This window comes from Dama dama, chromosome 12, assembly GCF_033118175.1.
Source record: "Dama dama isolate Ldn47 chromosome 12, ASM3311817v1, whole genome shotgun sequence".
Lineage (NCBI taxonomy): Eukaryota > Metazoa > Chordata > Mammalia > Artiodactyla > Cervidae > Dama > Dama dama.
In genome coordinates, this window is record NC_083692.1 from 58,350,255 (window position 1) to 58,368,673 (window position 18,419).

At 42.7% G+C, this 18,419-nt stretch overlaps 1 protein-coding gene across 4 annotated transcripts in view; it reads left to right on the forward strand.

Annotated features, from left to right (window-relative positions):
- Nucleotides 1-18,419, forward strand: part of TRIM9 (tripartite motif containing 9) — a 121,984-nt gene that overhangs the window by 58,864 nt on the left and 44,701 nt on the right. For 3 of the 4 annotated variants that reach the window (XM_061157382.1, XM_061157383.1, XM_061157381.1), the window contains exons 2-3: nucleotides 4,028-4,123; nucleotides 6,585-6,707. In XM_061157382.1, the coding sequence (XP_061013365.1) occupies nucleotides 4,028-4,123; nucleotides 6,585-6,707 (219 nt within the window). The remainder of the gene's footprint in view (nucleotides 1-4,027; nucleotides 4,124-6,584; nucleotides 6,708-18,419) is intronic. The other variant, XM_061157384.1, reaches the window with a different exon arrangement.

An 18,419-nucleotide genomic window follows, 5' to 3' on the forward strand; every position in this document is an offset into this window, starting at 1 on the left:
TGATAACTAAGGCGTAGGTTACAATAAAGGGGGAAGAAAACTGTGGTAGCCCAGCAAACTCTGACTCATGCAGGAAAAGAGGGAATATGAATTCTAAAGTCACAATAACATAATGTCTCCTTTAGAATATGATTGTCATTCTATTGCCCTCTGTTCCAAATGAGACTCTCTTCATCCCTTGGGCTTCTGGAAAAGTTCTTGAGAAGAAAATTTTTACCCCAAGTTATAGTGTAGCTGGGGCTTCCCTGGTAGCTCTCCTGGTAAAGAATCCATCTGCAGTGCAGGAGACCCCAGTTCGATTCCTGGGTCAGGAAAATCCCCTGGAGAAAGGATAGGCTCCCCACTCCAGTATTCGTGGGCTTCCCTGGTGGCTCAGATGATAAAAGAATTGGCTTGCGGTGCAGGAGACCTGGGTTCAATCCCTGGGTTGGGAAGATCCCCTGCAGGAGGGCATGGCAACCCACTCCATTATTCTTGCCTGGAGAATCCCCATGGACAGAGGAGTCTGGCAGGCTACAGTCCATGGGGCTGCAAAGAGTCAGACACGACTAAGCACAGCACAGCGCATAGTGCAGGTGGACCTAGTATTCAGTAACTGAGTAGCCCTTTCAGCAACTGTAAGCTCACTATGTTCCTTTTCTTCCTAGGCTGTCTTGGTTTAGACTCCCAGAGTCTGAGTACCTCAACCAAAATACAAGCAATGAAGGGTCTCCTCCAACAGATCCTGTTCCAGGAATCTGCCCTGCAAATCCCACCATAATCAGTCCATGGAGGGTTATGGGCAGGAAGGAACAGATGAATAAGAGTTAATAACAGCCAACATTTATTACACACATACCATGTGCCAGCAGAGTTCTGGGCTTATATACAGTACCTCAGGCAATGCCCACAGCACCAAGAACTATAGTATTCTTATTTATGGATGAGGTAGAGCTATGTGTGAGATATGAACAGCCAGTCACTGGCACCATTTATAAGTTTGGAGTGATTTCCCTTACCATGATTCTTCGTTAGCAGGAGCCATCACATTGATGAATGTACTCAGCCCTCACAATAGTCCAACCACTAAACGTTATTTTTCCCACTTTTTCCATTGGAGTAACTCTGACAGTGGTCACTTTCTCAAGGTCATACTTAGGAAAGGACAGTATCTGAACCCTTCTGAAGCCTGTGCTCTCTCACCCCACAGTGGCATGCAGCATGCACATTTTTAAAGAGACTCAGTGCCTGACTTCCTATTTAGTCATGCATATATAAGCAAAAAACCTCCATGCGACCAAGAAATACAATTTTAAGATTCTACCCTTTTACTAAAAAGATGAGTGGATAATGCATTGTGTTAGCAAGAAGGAGAAAAGGCATTAGTTTTCAAAGAAGGTGATGTGGGGAAAGGAGTTTGTAATTTCCAGGAGGGATGCTGCCCCAGCTGCTGGGGGAGGAATTTTGTATCAAGTAAGAAGATGTGGCAAGAATACACAGAAGAACTATACAAAAAAGATCTTCACAACCCAGATAATCACGATGGTGTGATCACTTATCTAGAACCAGACATCCTGGAATGTGAAGTCAAGTTGGCCTAAGGAAGCATCACTATGAACAAAGCTAGTGGAGGTGATGGAATACCAGTTGAGCTAAATCCTGAAAGATGATGCTGTGAAAGTGCTGCACTCAATATGCCAGCAAATTTGGAAAACTCAGCAGTGGCCACAGGACTGGAAACGGTCAGTTTTCATTCCAATCCCAAAGAAAGGAAATGCCAAAGAATGCTCAAACTACCGCACAATTGAACTCAACTCACACGCTAGTAAAGTAATGCTCAAAATTCTCCAAGCCAGGCTTCAGCAATACGTGAACCGTGAACTTCCAGATGTTCAAGCTGGTTTTAGAAAAGGCAGAGGAACCAGAGATCAAATTGCCAACATCCTCTGGATCATTGAAAAAGCAAGAGAGTTCTAGAAAAACATCTATTTTTGCTTTATTGACTATGCCAAAGCCTTTGACTGTGTGGATCACAATAAGCTGTGGAAAATTCTGAAAGAGATGGGAATACCAGACCACCTGACCCCCCTCTTGAGAAACCTGTATGCAGGTCAGGAAGCAACAGTTAGAACTGGACATGGAACAACAGACTGGCTCCATATAGGAAAAGGAGTACGTCAAGGCTGTGTATTGTCACCCTGCTTATTTAACTTATATGCAGAGTACATCATGAGAAACGCTGGGCTGGAGGAAGCACAAGCTGGAATCAAGATTGCTGGGAGAAATATCAATAACCTCAGATATGCAGATGACACCACCCTTATGGCAGAAAGTAAAGAACTAAAGAGCCTCTTGATGAAAGTGAAAGAGGAGAGTGAAGAAGTTGGCTTAAAGCTCAACATTCAGAAAACTAAGATCATGGCATCGGTCCCATCATTTCATGGCAGATAGATGGGAAAACAGTGGAAGCAGTGTCAGACTTTATTTTTCTGGGCTCCAAAGTCACTGCAGATGGTGACTGCAGCCATGAAATTAAAAGATGCTTACTCCTTGGAAGGAAAGTTATGACCAACCTAGATAGCATATTAAAAAGCAGAGACATTACTTTGCCAACAAAGGTTCGTGTAGTCAAGGCTATGGTTTTTCCAGTGGTCATGTATGGATGTGAGAGTTGGGACTGTAAAGAAAGCTGAGCGCCAAAGAATTTATGCTTTTGAACTGTGGTGTTGGAGAAGACTCTTGAGAGTCCCTTGGACTGCAAGGAGATCCAACCAGTCCATCCTAAGGGAGATCAGTCCTGGGTGTTCATTGGAAGGACTGATGTTGAAGCTGAAACTCCAATACTTTGGCCACCTGATGCGAAGAGCTGACTCATTTGAAAAGACCCTGATGCTGGGAAAGATTGAGGGCAGGAGGAGAAGGGGACGACAGAGGATGAGATGATTGGATGGTATCACCGACTCAATGGACATGGGTTTGGGTGAACTCCGGGAGTTGGTGATAGACAGGGAGACCTGGCGTGCTGCAGTTCATGGGGTCGCAAAGAGTCGGACACGACTGAGCAACTGAATTGAACTGAACTGGCAGTGGTAATGACTGCAAGTAATAGTGAGCTCCTGTATAAGGATTAAACCGTAGGAGGTAACTTTTCCCCCACATGACAAGAGGCCTGGTGGTAGGAGACTTCAAGTGTTGGTTCAGATGCTAAAAGATGCCAATGGAACCTGGCACTGTCTCCTTTTACCATCCTCCCTTCCCATGTTGATCTTTGCTTCTTGAGAGTCCCAGAGCATCTGCCATAAAGTTGGGAGCAAAAGGGAAGAGGCTGCACCAGCCACACTGGTCCCGTGTTAGCAGAAAAGCAGAAGCTTTCTCAGCCCTCCAGCCTCCAGCCAGCTTCCACTTAGATCTCATCAAGCAGTTGTGGGTCCCCTGTGCCGTGTGGAAAGGAAGAAAGTACACCTTGCTTTAGGAGGCTAGTGTGGAGAGGAGCTGGGGTGGGCTGTGCTTGAGAGAAGGAAGATGTGCTTGGGAGAAGGTTGATGAGAAGGAGCCTCATCTTGCCCTTTGTATTTACCATTACATATAAGTGACCCTGGGCATCACAGGTGCTCTCACCCTTTCTTCCCTCATCCTGTTAACTCTTCATTCTTTCTGCTCTCATCCCAGTAGCACTTTGGGCTAAATAGTTTTGATAAGTGTCAGATCACCTGAATCACTATTTTTTTTTAATTTAAACTTAAATAAACTATTATTGAATTAATTAAGTAATTAATAAGATGAGGGACTTCTAGGCAGATATCAGCTGGTAAGGGCCTTTGACTACAGCGGCCAGAAGTTTTCACTGCCTCCGAGGAAACACTCCTCGGGGGCTTCTGGAAGGAGTAGGGATGCTGTTATTACCAGAATCTTCAGGTTACAGGTGTTGGCTCAGTGGTCCAGCTGAGACAAGAGGAATCTGGAATGTTGAGGGCTCTTGGATGAAAACCACCCTGTGTGGCTGCCTCCTGTGATGAGCGCTCTATGGTTTCCTTCTTTGTCTCTGCAGAGCCAGCTCTCCCAGGCGCTGAACGGGCTGTCAGACAGGGCCAAGGAAGCCAAGGAGTTCCTGGTACAGCTGCGCAACATGGTCCAGCAGATCCAGGTACTGGCAGCAACCAAGGCAGAAAGCAAAGCCCATGTGCTAAGATGTAACTGTGTACCTGAGGTGGTGGGGGGCTGGGGGGGCTGTTTCCGTGTCTTATCTTTTATGTTTCCTAGGAAATTTCCTACATATTTTTTCCCTGCTCTTTCTATTCTAATACATGCAAACACACATACAGACCAACTTCAAATATACCCCTTCTCAAGATGGTTACATTTCCCCAACAAGCCAAGGACATAACCCCAGTTTCCAAGAGGTTCCCATCTTCCACACTGAGCTCCTGATTCTCTGCTGCCATGCATTCAGAAAGACATCTGTTTCTTTGTGAATTCAGTCATTATTGTTGAATTTTCTAAATCTATGTGTTCCCAAAGCGCCTTGCAAAAATTATATCTTCTCTAATAGTAACAAACAGGTCACATTTTCTCTCTTTTACCTCTTTCTTTCCTTCCTTCCTATCCTATAAAAATGCTTCTGCTCTACCTAGATACTTAAATATTTTTCAACCATGATCCCATGGTAACTATAATTTCAGATTGCTTTATGTGGACACAGTAACCAACAAATCACTTGGCATTTGAGAACCTGTGAACTTCCTATTAGAGCTGAAAGGGAGAAACCATTAAATTGTGTGAAATGCTAAAATAATGACCTTCTACACTGTTTAATGTTCTTATATTTTCAAGTTTGCCTCACAGAAATAATCTGAGCGCTGGCCTCCAGTAGATTGACTTTCTGAGTTAATATCTAACCCATGTCAAGGCAGAAATGGCTTTTTAAATGTTAGCCAGCCTTCTAGAGCACCTCACACTGATTTTTTTTTTTTGCCCTTTGTTGACATACAGGCCCCTGTTAAAACTTTTGAGTCCCTAACAACCTAAGAGTTGTACATTTCCTTCTGCTTTCCAAAACAACCAAGTTTATCAATTGGCCCCTTCTCTGCTCCTCCTGGCATAAAGTGTGCAGCCCCAGGCTCACCCCTGCACGTCACCTCTTCACCAGAACAGAGCTTTCTTTTACTCTATCAGAGCCTTTACTGAAAAAGCTTCCCCCTCCCTACCAATAATAACCTGCTTGGTACATAGCTCTGCAGTGATGACTTCCAGGGCTCTTCTGTGAGAACTCGAAAGCAAATTACTATCGAAGCCAAAATTTAATATTTGTAGACGTCATTGCTCAAGCAATTGTAAATGCATGCCTTATACAAAGAAGACCTTGCATTTGGAACAGTGACCTAATACCTAACTACTGATCCTTATATTAGGAGACACAGTTCTGGATGACTGAGAATTAATTTAAATTTGATAGGCTAAGCTGTTCCTTCATTTCTAACCCCCCCAAATTTTACAGCTTACTCAGTTGAGTACTATTTTTTCAATGCTATTACTGTACATGTAACAAGTATTTAGCTCTCATTGGCTGTAAATTACAATTGTTTTCCAGATTATGGTTTGAGAATCAAAGCTACATATATAACTTATTGAAAGGATTACCTCTAATGAATGCTTATGATTTAATGAGAGAATTGCTTTTAAAAATGTCTATAGCATGGCTCAATGGATAAAGAACCTGCCTGCAATACAGGAGACACAGGAGACTGGGTTCTATTCCTGGGTCCAGAAGATCCCCTGGAGGAAGCAAATGGAAACCCACTCCAGTATTCTTGCCTAAAAAATCCCATGGACAGAGGAGTCTGGCAGGCTTTGGTCCAAAGGGTCTCTCTGTCGGACATGACTGAGCAACTACACACACGCGTTAAAAAAAATTTAGATGCAGCATTCAATTTAAATATCATGGGAAAGTTATGATCCATTTAGAGCATGGTTACTGTTCCCCCACAAGCTGACTTTCACAGCAGGCTAATGCCTGTTACATATACCAGGGATTCTTCACTGCCCACCTGCACTCATTACTTGCTTTTTTAATGAAAAGAGCAAGTGTTTTGCCCATGACTATTCATCTAAACTTCTATTGTCATTGGATTATTGTTTAATATTGAAGACCATTGCCATCTGCTTTCTTCTTTCTACTTCTAAATTCAATGATTTTTCTACTCTCATGCCTCAACATACCTGACTCCCTTAGGCAACCAGCCTTTCTGAATGCCACCTTCCACCATGTACAACTGGTCATATGCCAGCCCTCAAAACAACTCATGTTCAGTTCTACAAACTAAAACTTTATCTTACTTGATATAATTCAAATTGCAGAGATGACTTCCTCTTGACAAAAACAAATGTATTAAGTAACATTTACCTCTTTGAATCTAAAGTGAAACACTACCCCTGCAGAATAAAATTTATTTTGCTATTTATAAAATGCATGTGTGCACACTGGGCAGGGCTCCTCTTCCTTCCCTTCAGCAGGGACCTCCCCCCACAGATGGACTGGGGCTCTGCTGTCTCTGGCAGCCCAAGGCACCAGGTCAGTTCACCGCTGAACACTATGCTCTCTCACACAGGAGAACAGTGTGGAGTTCGAGGCCTGCCTGGTGGCGCAATGTGATGCCCTCATTGATGCCCTCAACAGGAGGAAAGCCCAGCTGCTTGCCCGTGTCAACAAGGAGCACGAGCACAAGCTAAAGGTGAGCGCTGCACCCTATGGGGGGCGGAAGGCCAGGCTTCCCGGGTATGACGGACAGGTGAATGCCCACAGCCTTGGGTGGCCAGTGAGGAGCAGGCATGCCCATTCATTCACCACTCACTCCTTTCTTTACATCACTGATACTCACTGAGTGACTTTTCTAGGCCAGAAATTGCTCTGGGTACAAAGATAATAAATAAATCAGAATCCCTGCTCTCGTGGGGCTTATATTCTACTAGAAGGAATAAGCAGAAGGCAAGATAAGTAAATAAACTATCCAGTATGTTCATAAAACATGCTAAGAAAAAATAAGGTGAAATGGATAGAGAATTCTAGGGATGGGGGTTGAAATTTTAAACAGAATGACCAGAATGATGATTCAGAGGCAAATGTATTTTTGAATTGGGAAATGGAATCTGTACTTTTCAGAAAACAAACAAGGGGAAGGAGCCAAGATGGCGGAGGAGTAGGACGGGGAGACCACTTTGTCTCCTACAAATTCATCAAAAGAATAACTGAACGCAGAGCAAACTTCGCAAAACAACTTCTGATCGCTAGCTGAGGTCATCAGGCGCCCAGAAAAGCAGCCCATTGTCTTCGAAAGGAGGGCTGCATAGTTGGAGAAGTCCTGAGACTACAGGAAGAATAAAACTGAAATCCAGAGGCAGGAGACTTAAGCCCAAAACCTGAGAACACCAGAAAACTCCTGACTACAAGGAACTTTAAGTAATAAGTGACTGTCCAAAAGCCTCCATACCTACACTGAAACCAACCACCACACAAGAGCCAATAAGTTTTAGAGCAAGACATACCACGCAAATTCTCCAGCAACGCAGGAACATAGCCCTGAACATCAACATACAGGCTGCCCAAGGTCACACCTAACACATAGACCCATCTCAAAACTCATTACTGGGCACTCCATTGCTCTCCAAAGAGTAGAAATCAAGTTCCACGCACCAGAACACTGACGCAAGCTTCCCTAACCAGGAAACCTTGACAAGCCAATCGTCTAACCCTACCCACTGGGTTAATCCTCCACAACAAAAAGGAACCACAGACCTCCAGAATACAGAAAGCCCACTCCAGATACAGCAATCTAAACAAGATGAAAAGGCAAAGAAATACCCAACAGGTAAAGGAACATGAAAAATGCCCACCAAGTCAAACAAAAGAGGAGGAGATAGGGAATCTACCTGAAAAAGAATTTAGAATAATGATAATAAAAATGATCCAAAATCTTGAGAACAAAATGGAGTTACAGATAAATAGCCTGGAAACAAAGATTGAAAAGATTCAAGAACTGTTTAATAAAGACCTAGAAGAAATAAAAAAGAGTCAATTACAAATGAATAATGCAATGAATGAGATCAAAAACACTTTGGAGGGAACCAAGAGTAGAATAACGGAGGCAGAAGATAGGATAAGTGAGGTAGAAGATAAAATGGTGGAAATAAATGAAGCAGAGAGGAAAAAAGAAAAAAGGATCAAAAGAAATGAGGACAACCTCAGGGACCTCTGGGACACTGTGAAACGCCCCAACATTCGAATCATAGGAGTTCCAGAAGAAGAAGACAAAAAGAAAGGCCATGAGAAAATACTCGAGGAGATAATAGCTGAAAACTTCCCTAAAATGGGGAAGGAAATAGCCACCCAAGTCCAAGAAACCCAGAGAGTCCCAAACAGGATAAACCCAAGGCGAAACACCCCAAGACACATATTAATCAAATTAACAAAGATCAAACACAAAGAACAAATATTAAAAGCAGCAAGGGAAAAACAACAAATAACACACAAAGGGATTCCCATAAGGATAACAGCTGATCTATCAATAGAAACCCTCCAGGCCAGAAGGGAATGGCAGGACGTACTGAAAGTAATGAAAGAGAATAACCTACAACCTAGATTACTGTATCCAGCAAGGATCTCATTCAGATATGAAGGAGAATTTAAAAGCTTTACAGATAAGCAAAAGCTGAGAGAATTCAGCACCACCAAACCAGCTCTTCAACAAATGCTAAAGGATCTTCTCTAGACAGGAAATGCAGAAAGGTTGTATAAATGTGAACCCAAAACAACAAAGTAAATGGCAACGGGACCACACCTATCAATAATTACCCTAAATGTAAATGGGTTGAATGCCCCAACCAAAAGACAAAGATTGGCTGAATGGATACAAAAACAAGACCCCTATATATGCTGTCTACAAGAGACCCACCTCAAAACAAGAGACACATACAGACTAAAAGTGAAGGGCTGGAAAAAAGTATTTCATGCAAACGGAGACCAAAAGAAAGCAGGAGTCGCAATACTCATATCAGATAAAATAGACTTTCAAATAAAGGAAGTGAAAAGAGACAAAGAAGGACACTACATAATGATCAAAGGATCAATCAAAAAAGAAGATATAACAATTATAAATATATATGCACCCAACATAGGAGCACCGCAATATGTACGGCAAACGCTAACAAGTATGAAAGAGGAAATTAATAGTAACACAATAATAGTGGGAGACTTTAATACCCCACTCACAACTATGGATAGATCAACTAAACAGAAAATTAACAAGGAAACACAAACCTTAAATGACACAATGGACCAGCTAGACCTAATTGATATCTATAGGACATTTCACCCCAAAACAATCAACTTCACCTTTTTCTCAAGTGCACACGGAACATTCTCCAGAATAGATCACATCCTGGGCCATAAATCTGGTCTTGGAAAATTCAAAAAAATTGAAATCATTCCAGTCATCTTTTCTGACCACAGTGCAGTAAGATTAGATCTCAATTACAGGGAAAAAATTGTTAAAACTTCAAACATATGGAGGCTAAATAACACGCTTCTGAATAACCAACAAATCATAGAAGAAATCAAAAAAGAAATCAAAATATGTATAGAAATGAATGAAAATGAAAACACAACAACCCAAAACCTATGGGACACTGTAAAAGCAGTGCTAAGGGGAAGGTTCATAGCATTACAGGCTTACATCAAGAAACAGGAAAAAAACCAATTAAATAACCTAACTCTACACCTAAAGCAATTAGAGAAGGAAGAAATGAAGAACCCCAGAGTTAGCAGAAGGAAAGAAATCTTAAAAATCAGGGCAGAAATAAATGCAAAAGAAACTAAAGAGACCATAGCAAAAATCAACAAAGCTAAAAGCTGGTTTTTTGAAAAAATAAACAAAATTGACAAACCATTAGCAAGACTCATTAAGAAACAAAGAGAGAAAAACCAAATTGACAAAATTAGAAATGAAAATGGAGAGATCACAACAGACAACACTGAAATACAAAGGATCATAAGAGACTACTACCAGCAGCTCTATGCCAATAAAATGGACAACTTGGATGAAATGGACAAATTCTTAGAAAAGTATAACTTTCCAAAACTGAACCAGGAAGAAATAGAAGATCTTAACAGACCCATCACAAGCAAGGAAATCGAAACTGTCATCAAAAATCTTCCAGCAAACAAAAGCCCAGGACCAGATGGCTTCACAGCTGAATTCTACCAAAAATTTAGAGAAGAGCTAACACCTATCTTACTCAAACTCTTCCAGAAAATTGCAGAAGAAGGTAAGCTTCCAAACTCATTCTATGAGGCCACCATCACCCTAATTCCAAAACCAGACAAAGATGCCACAAAAAAAGAAAACTACAGGCCAATATCACTGATGAACATAGATGCAAAAATCCTTAACAAAATTCTAGCAAACAGAATCCAACAACATATTAAAAAAATCATACACCATGACCAAGTGGGCTTTATCCCAGGAATGCAAGGATTCTTTAATATCCGCAAATCAATCAATGTAATACACCACATTAACAAATTGAAAGATAAAAACCATATGATTATCTCAATAGATGCAGAGAAAGCCTTTGACAAAATTCAACACTCATTTATGATTAAAACTCTCCAAAAAGCAGGAATAGAAGGAACATACCTCAACATAATAAAAGCTATATATGACAAACCCACAGCAAGCATCACCCTCAATGGTGAAAAGTTGAAGGCATTTCCCCTGAAATCAGGAACAAGACAAGGGTGCCCACTCTCACCACTACTATTCAACATAGTGTTGGAAGTGCTGGCCACAGCAATCAGAGCAGAAAAAGAAGTAAAAGGAATCCAGATAGGAAAAGAAGAAGTAAAACTCTCACTGTTTGCAGATGACATGATCCTCTACATAGAAAACCCTAAAGACTCTACCAGAAAATTACTAGAGCTAATCAATGAATATAGTAAAGTTGCAGGATATAAAATTAACACACAGAAATCCCTTGCATTCCTATATACTAACAATGAAAAAACAGACAGAGAAATTAAGGAAACAATACCATTCGCCATTGCAACAAAAAGAATAAAATACTTAGGAGTATATCTACCTAAAGAAACAAAGGACCTATACATAGAAAACTATAAAACACTGATGAAAGAAATCAAAGAGGACACAAACAGATGGAGAAACATACCGTGTTCATGGATTGGAAGAATTAATATTGTCAAAATGGCTATTCTACCCAAAGCAGTCTATAGATTCAATGCAATCCCTATCAAGCTACCAACGGTATTTTTCACAGAACTAGACCAAAGAATTTCACAATTTGTATGGAAATACAAAAAACCTCGAATAGCCAAAGTAATCTTGAGAAAGAAGAATGGAACTGGAGGAATCAACCTGCCTGACTTCAGACTCTACTACAAAGCCACAGTCATCAAGACAGTATGGTACTGGCACAAAGACAGAAATATAGATCAATGGAACAGAATAGAAAGCCCAGAGATAAATCCACGAACCTATGGACACCTTATTTTTGACAAAGGAGGCAAGGATATACAATGGAAAAAAGACAACCTCTTTAACAAGTGGTGCTGGGAAAACTGGTCAACCACTTGTAAAAGAATGAAACTAGAACACTTTCTAACACCATACACAAAAATAAACTCAAAATGGATTAAAGATCTAAATGTAAGACCAGAAACTATAAAACTCCTAGAGGAGAACATAGGCAAAACACTCTCCGACATAAATCAAAGCAAGATCCTCTATGACCCACCTCCCAGAATATTGGAAATAAAAGCAAAACTAAACAAATGGGACCTAATGAAACTTAAAAGCTTTTGCACTACAAAGGAAACTATAAGTAAGGTGAAAAGACAGCCCTCAGATTGGGAGAAAATAATAGCAAATGAAGAAACAGACAAAGGATTAATCTCAAAAATATACAAGCAACTCCTGCAGCTCAATTCCAGAAAAATAAATGACCCAATCAAAAAATGGGCCAAAGAACTAAACAGACATTTCTCCAAAGAAGACATACAGATGGCTAACAAACACATGAAAAGATGCTCAACATCACTCATTATCAGAGAAATGCAAATCAAAACCACAATGAGGTACCATTACACGCCAGTCAGGATGGCTGCTATCCAAAAGTCTACAAGCAATAAATGCTGGAGAGGGTGTGGAGAAAAGGGAACCCTCTTACACTGTTGGTGGGAATGCAAACTAGTACAGCCGCTATGGAAAACAGTGTGGAGATTTCTTAAAAAACTGGAAATAGAACTGCCATATGACCCAGCAATCCCACTTCTGGGCATACACACTGAGGAAACCAGATCTGAAAGAGACACGTGCACCCCAATGTTCATCGCAGCACTGTTTATAATAGCCAGGACATGGAAGCAACCTAGATGCCCATCAGCAGATGAATGGATAAGGAAGCTGTGGTACATATACACCATGGAATATTACTCAGCCATTAAAAAGAATTCATTTGAACCAGTCCTAATGAGATGGATGAAGCTGGAGCCCATTATACAGAGTGAAGTAAGCCAGAAAGATAAAGAACATTACAGCATACTGACACATGTATATGGAATTTAGAAAGGTGATAACGATAACCCTATATGCAGAACAGAAAAAGAGACACAGAAACACAGAACAGACTTTTGAACTTTGTGGGAGAATGTGAGGGTGGGATATTTGAAAAGAACAGCATGTATACTATCTATGGTGAAACAGATCACCAGCCCAGGTGGGATGCACGAGACAAGTGCTCGGGCCTGGTGCACTGGGAAGACCCAGAGGAATCGGGTGGAGAGGGAGGTGGGAGGGGGGATCGGGATTGGGAATACATGTAAATCCATGGCTGATTCATATCAATGTATGACAAAACCCACTGGGAAAAAAAAAATAATAATAATAAAAATTAAAAAAGAAAAAAAAAAAAAAAAGAGAAGAAAACAAACAAGGTTTGTCTTAACTTCTGAAGCAAACTATGTAACTGAAGCAGCTGTATAGACTTTGGTCATCACACAGTGAATCAATTGATCACAGTTCTGGGGTCCTATTGGCAGGAGGACTGGTCCTCCCGGAGACATCTGCTTCCCCATCTATTGCCCCCTTGGAGCAGGGCAACCACACATGAAAACGTACTGGATAGACATAGATGGGCAGCACCCAGCAGAAGGAAGCAAGAAGTAGCCAGCAGGAGCACATGCATGCCCAGCAAGCCTCAGGGTGGCTGCCAGTGGGTGGTGGGTGGGTAGTGTGCCGTGTTGGCCTGTGGTTGGAGTGGAGGCAGAAGTGAGGTCCGACCATAGGTTCTCTGCAGGGGTCAGGCAACCAGCGTCAGGGAGCTTCAATGCTCTACAACTAGGACACAGCCTTGGAGGAGCTGGTGGCTGGTGAGCAGCCCAGGAAGTAGCAGATATCCCCAGCAGGCTTGGAACAGGCTTTAGTCCCTGGAGAAAAAGAGGAGGTCCCGTTTCTAAAAGTGTGGGATTCCAGTAGGAGAACCAAGGGAGAGGTTCAAAATGAAAAACTAAGAGAACAGACATTATAAGATTTGGGGCTAAAACTTGGTGACTGGGCCAGTGCCCAGTTCATGGTTACTAGAAAGAAGGCAACAAACCAGTTTGCCATCTGGGGCATGAGACCTCGGCAAGATGTGCGGCAAATGGCAATGCTGAGTCCTGAGCAGTGGAGTCCCGATCGTTAATCTGTGCCCACCATGCCCCAAGACTCAGGACCCAGAGAACTTCACTGTGAAGATGGGGAGCCAGGCAGCATGCAAAGAGAAACATTTCCCCAAGAAAGCTTAACAGTTCTATCCAAAGGCAAGGGAAACCCCAACACTAGTTTCCTTCTTTAGATTCCCTCCTCTGCTGCTCTTCACCCGCAGTTCCTCAATACACATTTGGATCCACATACAGGCTTCTTCCCTTCCCCAAAGCCAGGGCAATGTGGCTGGAATAGAAACCTTTCTCCACTGCCTTTGTGACTTACCTACCTGTCACTCTGAATTTGCCTGTGGCATGGAGGCTGAGCTGTGACTGTGGGGTCCAAGCCAGAATGGATTCATGAGGGCTGAGCCCTACAGTGAATTTGTCCACCCTGACCTCGCTGGTGCTGTACTGGGGCCATGTCCCTTTGAGTGTTCCTGATGTGACAAAGCAGAGCAGTTGCATCATGGAGAGGCTCAGCAGATTCTTTGTTAAGGAAAACTGCATGTCTTGAAGTTGGAATCTAAACCAGAAGTTAGGAAAGAAAAGTGCCCAGGGAGTGAACATTGAGAGAGCCTTACTTAGTTCGTGGGCTTAAACAGTGAACCAAGGCTAGGGATCTTACTGCTCCTTCCAGGGAGGCAGTCACTGTTTCCTGGTGGTGAATCGAACTGGAAGACCCTCTCAGGTTTGTCTTAGAGTGAACACCAGCCCCCACGGGTCATCACACCAACCCCAGCCCCGTGGAGGCTTCACGCTGAACTTCAGGAAATGGAGGGAGCACCAGGCTTTCCTCAGGAGCCTCCCCGCCCCTACCAATGACCTGTGTGGTACTTGTCTCATAAAGTACTGAATGAGGCCAAGTTTTACTTGGATGACTTTCTCTAGCTTATCAGTTTCCAGGCTCCTGTCCGTTAGTGTCTATGATCAAGTTATTTTCTTTTGATTTCTATAAAGGACCATGGGATTGTGTTTCATGGTAACATACATAGTCATTCCTAAAATGTGAGAGAGATAAGTAAGGCAGTATTAAAGATACTTCAGAAAAAACATTTTCTGAAGATTGTGCTATGTGGATGTTAATCTTGTACATTTAGCTGTAACAACCTGGGAGATGGATTTAAAGCCATAAGCCTATTCATCTAAGATAGTCAGATGAGGCTTGAATGAAAAATTCTTCCGAAGTCACCATTTTTCATCCAAATGAAAATCTAGAAGTACTGTGGACTCTGACTCTGTGGTTAACCGGGTAGCAACACAGAATGAGCATCCTAGGTGACCAAGCCCTGGCTTTCATAGCAGTAAGAGCTAACATTTGGGGACACTTGCTTTGCAGCAACACTATACAAGCTATGTTATAGGGATCAACTCCTCTGTTCCTCAGGACAACTCTGGGAGGTCATTATTACTGCTATTAACACTCTAGAGATGAGGAAACCATGGCACTATGCTATTGAGAACTGGTCCTGGGATCCAGAATTCCTGTCCTGCTAACCTGGCTTCAGAGTCCAGACTCTGGACCGTGGCACCCTACAGCTGGTAGTACAGTGCAGAGAGAAGGCATGTGGGGACATGCCTAGTCCTGTCCCCAGTCAGCCAGCACCTACCTAATGCCCACCTGCTCGGAGCCGAGTGCTGGGCTCAGGGGCAGGGGAAGAAGGACACGAAGGTGACTCAGAGTTAGGGGCTTCCAGTCCTGTGGATGAGATCAGTCACACCCACAAATGACTCCAGCACAGGTAGAGAGCAAGGTTCCAGGAGAAGGTTGCCCATGTCATTAGAGCTGTGAGAAGGGCGAAGTTACTTCCAGCTGAAGGGGTCACAGAGAGCCTCATGAAAAAGCAGGCATTGGAGGAGCCCAAACTTTGGGAGACATGCGTTGATGGTGGTATGCATTCTTGCCTGTGGGAAGTGGCCAGGCTATGAGGGAAGAAGAGGGTGGTCAGCACAGTGCACCCTAGTCTTGCTCTATGCAGTTAGTCATAGGGACTGATGGATGCTTTCTGTTTCCATCCCCTGCTCTGACCTTACTAAAAAGATGATCACTACAGCCCTTCATTTTAGCACCCTTCAGAAACCCAGAACCTTTATTGTTATAGAGGAACTTAAAATGTCATTTGAACCACAGAGAGTATCTAAAGTAAACTCACAGCTGTCTATGGGTAATGAGCTGGACAGCTGGGATTTTCCCTCTGATAGTGGACCAGCCGCTTTAATGTGTAGCCATAAAGTTTTAACTTTTTCCTTAAAGGGCATCTCTTTTGTGAAGCACAGCAGATGCTTCCCTGACATCTTTAAACAGAACACGGTTAACAGTTTGTATTAAGTCGTAGGGTGACTATAGTGGTGACTCCTGGTTTTTTCTAAGGGAGAGACGTAAGGGTAGCAATCTGGATAGATGCAGGGAGCCAGGACTGAGGAAACATCATTTATCCAAATCAGAAAGTGCTGAGGGACATGAAAGCCACCAGCCTAGGCTGTGCTGTGGATGCAGGTGGAGATGATTCAGGGACAGCTGTAACGCATTGAGGGGACCCCACGGCCGGTGTCGGTCCATTGGTGCTGGTGGCCTGCATGGTCAGGGACCTCTGAGAGAGGCAGCTGCCTGCCCTCATTCCACCCTGCCTGGGGTGGCGTTCCCTGCCCTAGATCCCAAAGGGCGACAGAAACCAGAGACAGGTGGCTGGTTGTCTCCCACGGCAGCAAAGCTGTTCTGTCTTCTGCCTTCTGTGATTTGTTTCTCTGCTGTTTTCAGCTGATTGTATCTGTCACTGCTTCTAAAAACAGGCAGGGCGGCCGTCGCCGTGACTGCTGATGCCAGCCTCCACGTCTCCCTCCCTCTGCTTTTCTCCTCCTGCCTCTTCCCTTTCTTGTCACTTCAGTTGCTACTCAGATTTGTGAGAAAAGACTGGCCTTTTATAGACATCACTTGCCAGGCACAGTACTTCTTTCTGTCTTTGTTGGCTAGCCCATCACTCACAGTCCGGAGGGGGTAATCTTATGGTCTTCCGCTTCCCTTTGGCAGAGTTCTCTGGGGGCCTGCTTTTGGCTGACAAAGAGGAGAGTTGTGTGTGTTTTTCTGGCAACTTTTTCTTCTTGAGCCATCCAAAAGGCTAGGGGAACTGGAAAGCCATGTGCATAAAGACAGTCTTTATAATCCACTCAGGCTCCTCTCTGAAAGAACCAATTGCTTGAGCAGATGGAGCAGTTCTGGTTCTGAGGCAAGATGGAGCCGAGTGGTGAGGAGCCCAGATTCTGGGTCATAAGAGAACGGGGTGTGAAGACACACTGCATCACTTACTAGGTCTCTCACCATGGACACGTCTACAGCTCCATTTCTTTCACCTGTGTGGAAAATAGGCCTAGACGTGGTCCACACCGCCTAGGGCATTGTAAAGACCCTAAAGCACAGTACTCAAAATGTGAGCTTTATTGTTGTGGTTATCACTGGATAGCTTTCCCAGAAAAGACCCCGACACTGGGAAAGACTAAGGGCGAGAGGAGAAATTGGCGACAGAGGATGAGATGGTTGTATGGCCTCATCGGCTCAGTGGACCTAAGTTTGAACAAATTCCGGGAGATAGTGAAGGACAGGGAAGCCTGATGTGCTGCAGTCCACGGGGTCACAAAGAGTTGGACACGACTTAGACCCTGAATGGTAATCAGACTGGAAATATAGTCTTACTCAGAATACTGAGGAAGTAAGTGCTCCTGGTATTTTCCATAATACCAGAGATCCTATTGCAGAATTAACCTAGTGTGATTAATTATCTCTGAACCTAGGAATGGTGACTTGAGTATAATTCATCACCGCACAAAATAGTGCACTAAGTTTGGTGGGCTATTTTTAAAAGCTAAAAACAAGACTTTGAGGCATATACAGGTGTGACTTTATATTAGGAACACCGTCTAAATTACAGTAATACTATTCTGTGGTTTGAAAAAACACTGGGAGCTAAATACCTAAATTTTCAGGATGTGATAAATTAATCAAATGTCAGAAAACTACTGGAGGGAAAAAATGGTTTTGGAGCTTTCAAAAACTATTACTAACTCACATTTAATGCCTTGGACAATATTCCCTCTACCAGAAGAGGCAGCTGGGCCCCTCGTTTTCATGTCTGAACAGTGTGTGTTGTGTCAACATCCTTCCCAGGTCTTCCTTGGCTAAATAAGGCTTTAAAATATCCTCATTGTCTGTGACCCTCAGAGGAAATTTGTGTCAACATTTTAAAAGTGCCATTAGAGATCTGTGCTCTTTTCAGGAACTTTACAAATGTCATTTTTCTTTTGATAAGCCAAAAGAAATATCTGAGAATTATTTTTATTTATATAACATTCAGATTTGAAATGACTCCACAATCATCTTACAGGTGTTCTTTCTCCAATATTTTAGAATGAATTTGTGTGTTGAATAGTACTAAGTGATGGATGTCTTCTTGGTCCCCTTGCAAGTCTAGATCCTCTTAAAGAAAAAAAAATAGTTATAGTTATTCAAATAAACTCTGAAAAAACCTAATCTTTAATTTCCATGTGTGGTTGGTGAGTTAACATACCAATGACATTACTCAGTGAGAATGCTAAGGGATAATGATAAAAATGATAAAACTTACTGTTTATTAGAGCTTCCATTTTTATAGAGGGCCTCCATGTCCCAATTGTAATTGTCTATAGAATGCTTGATTTT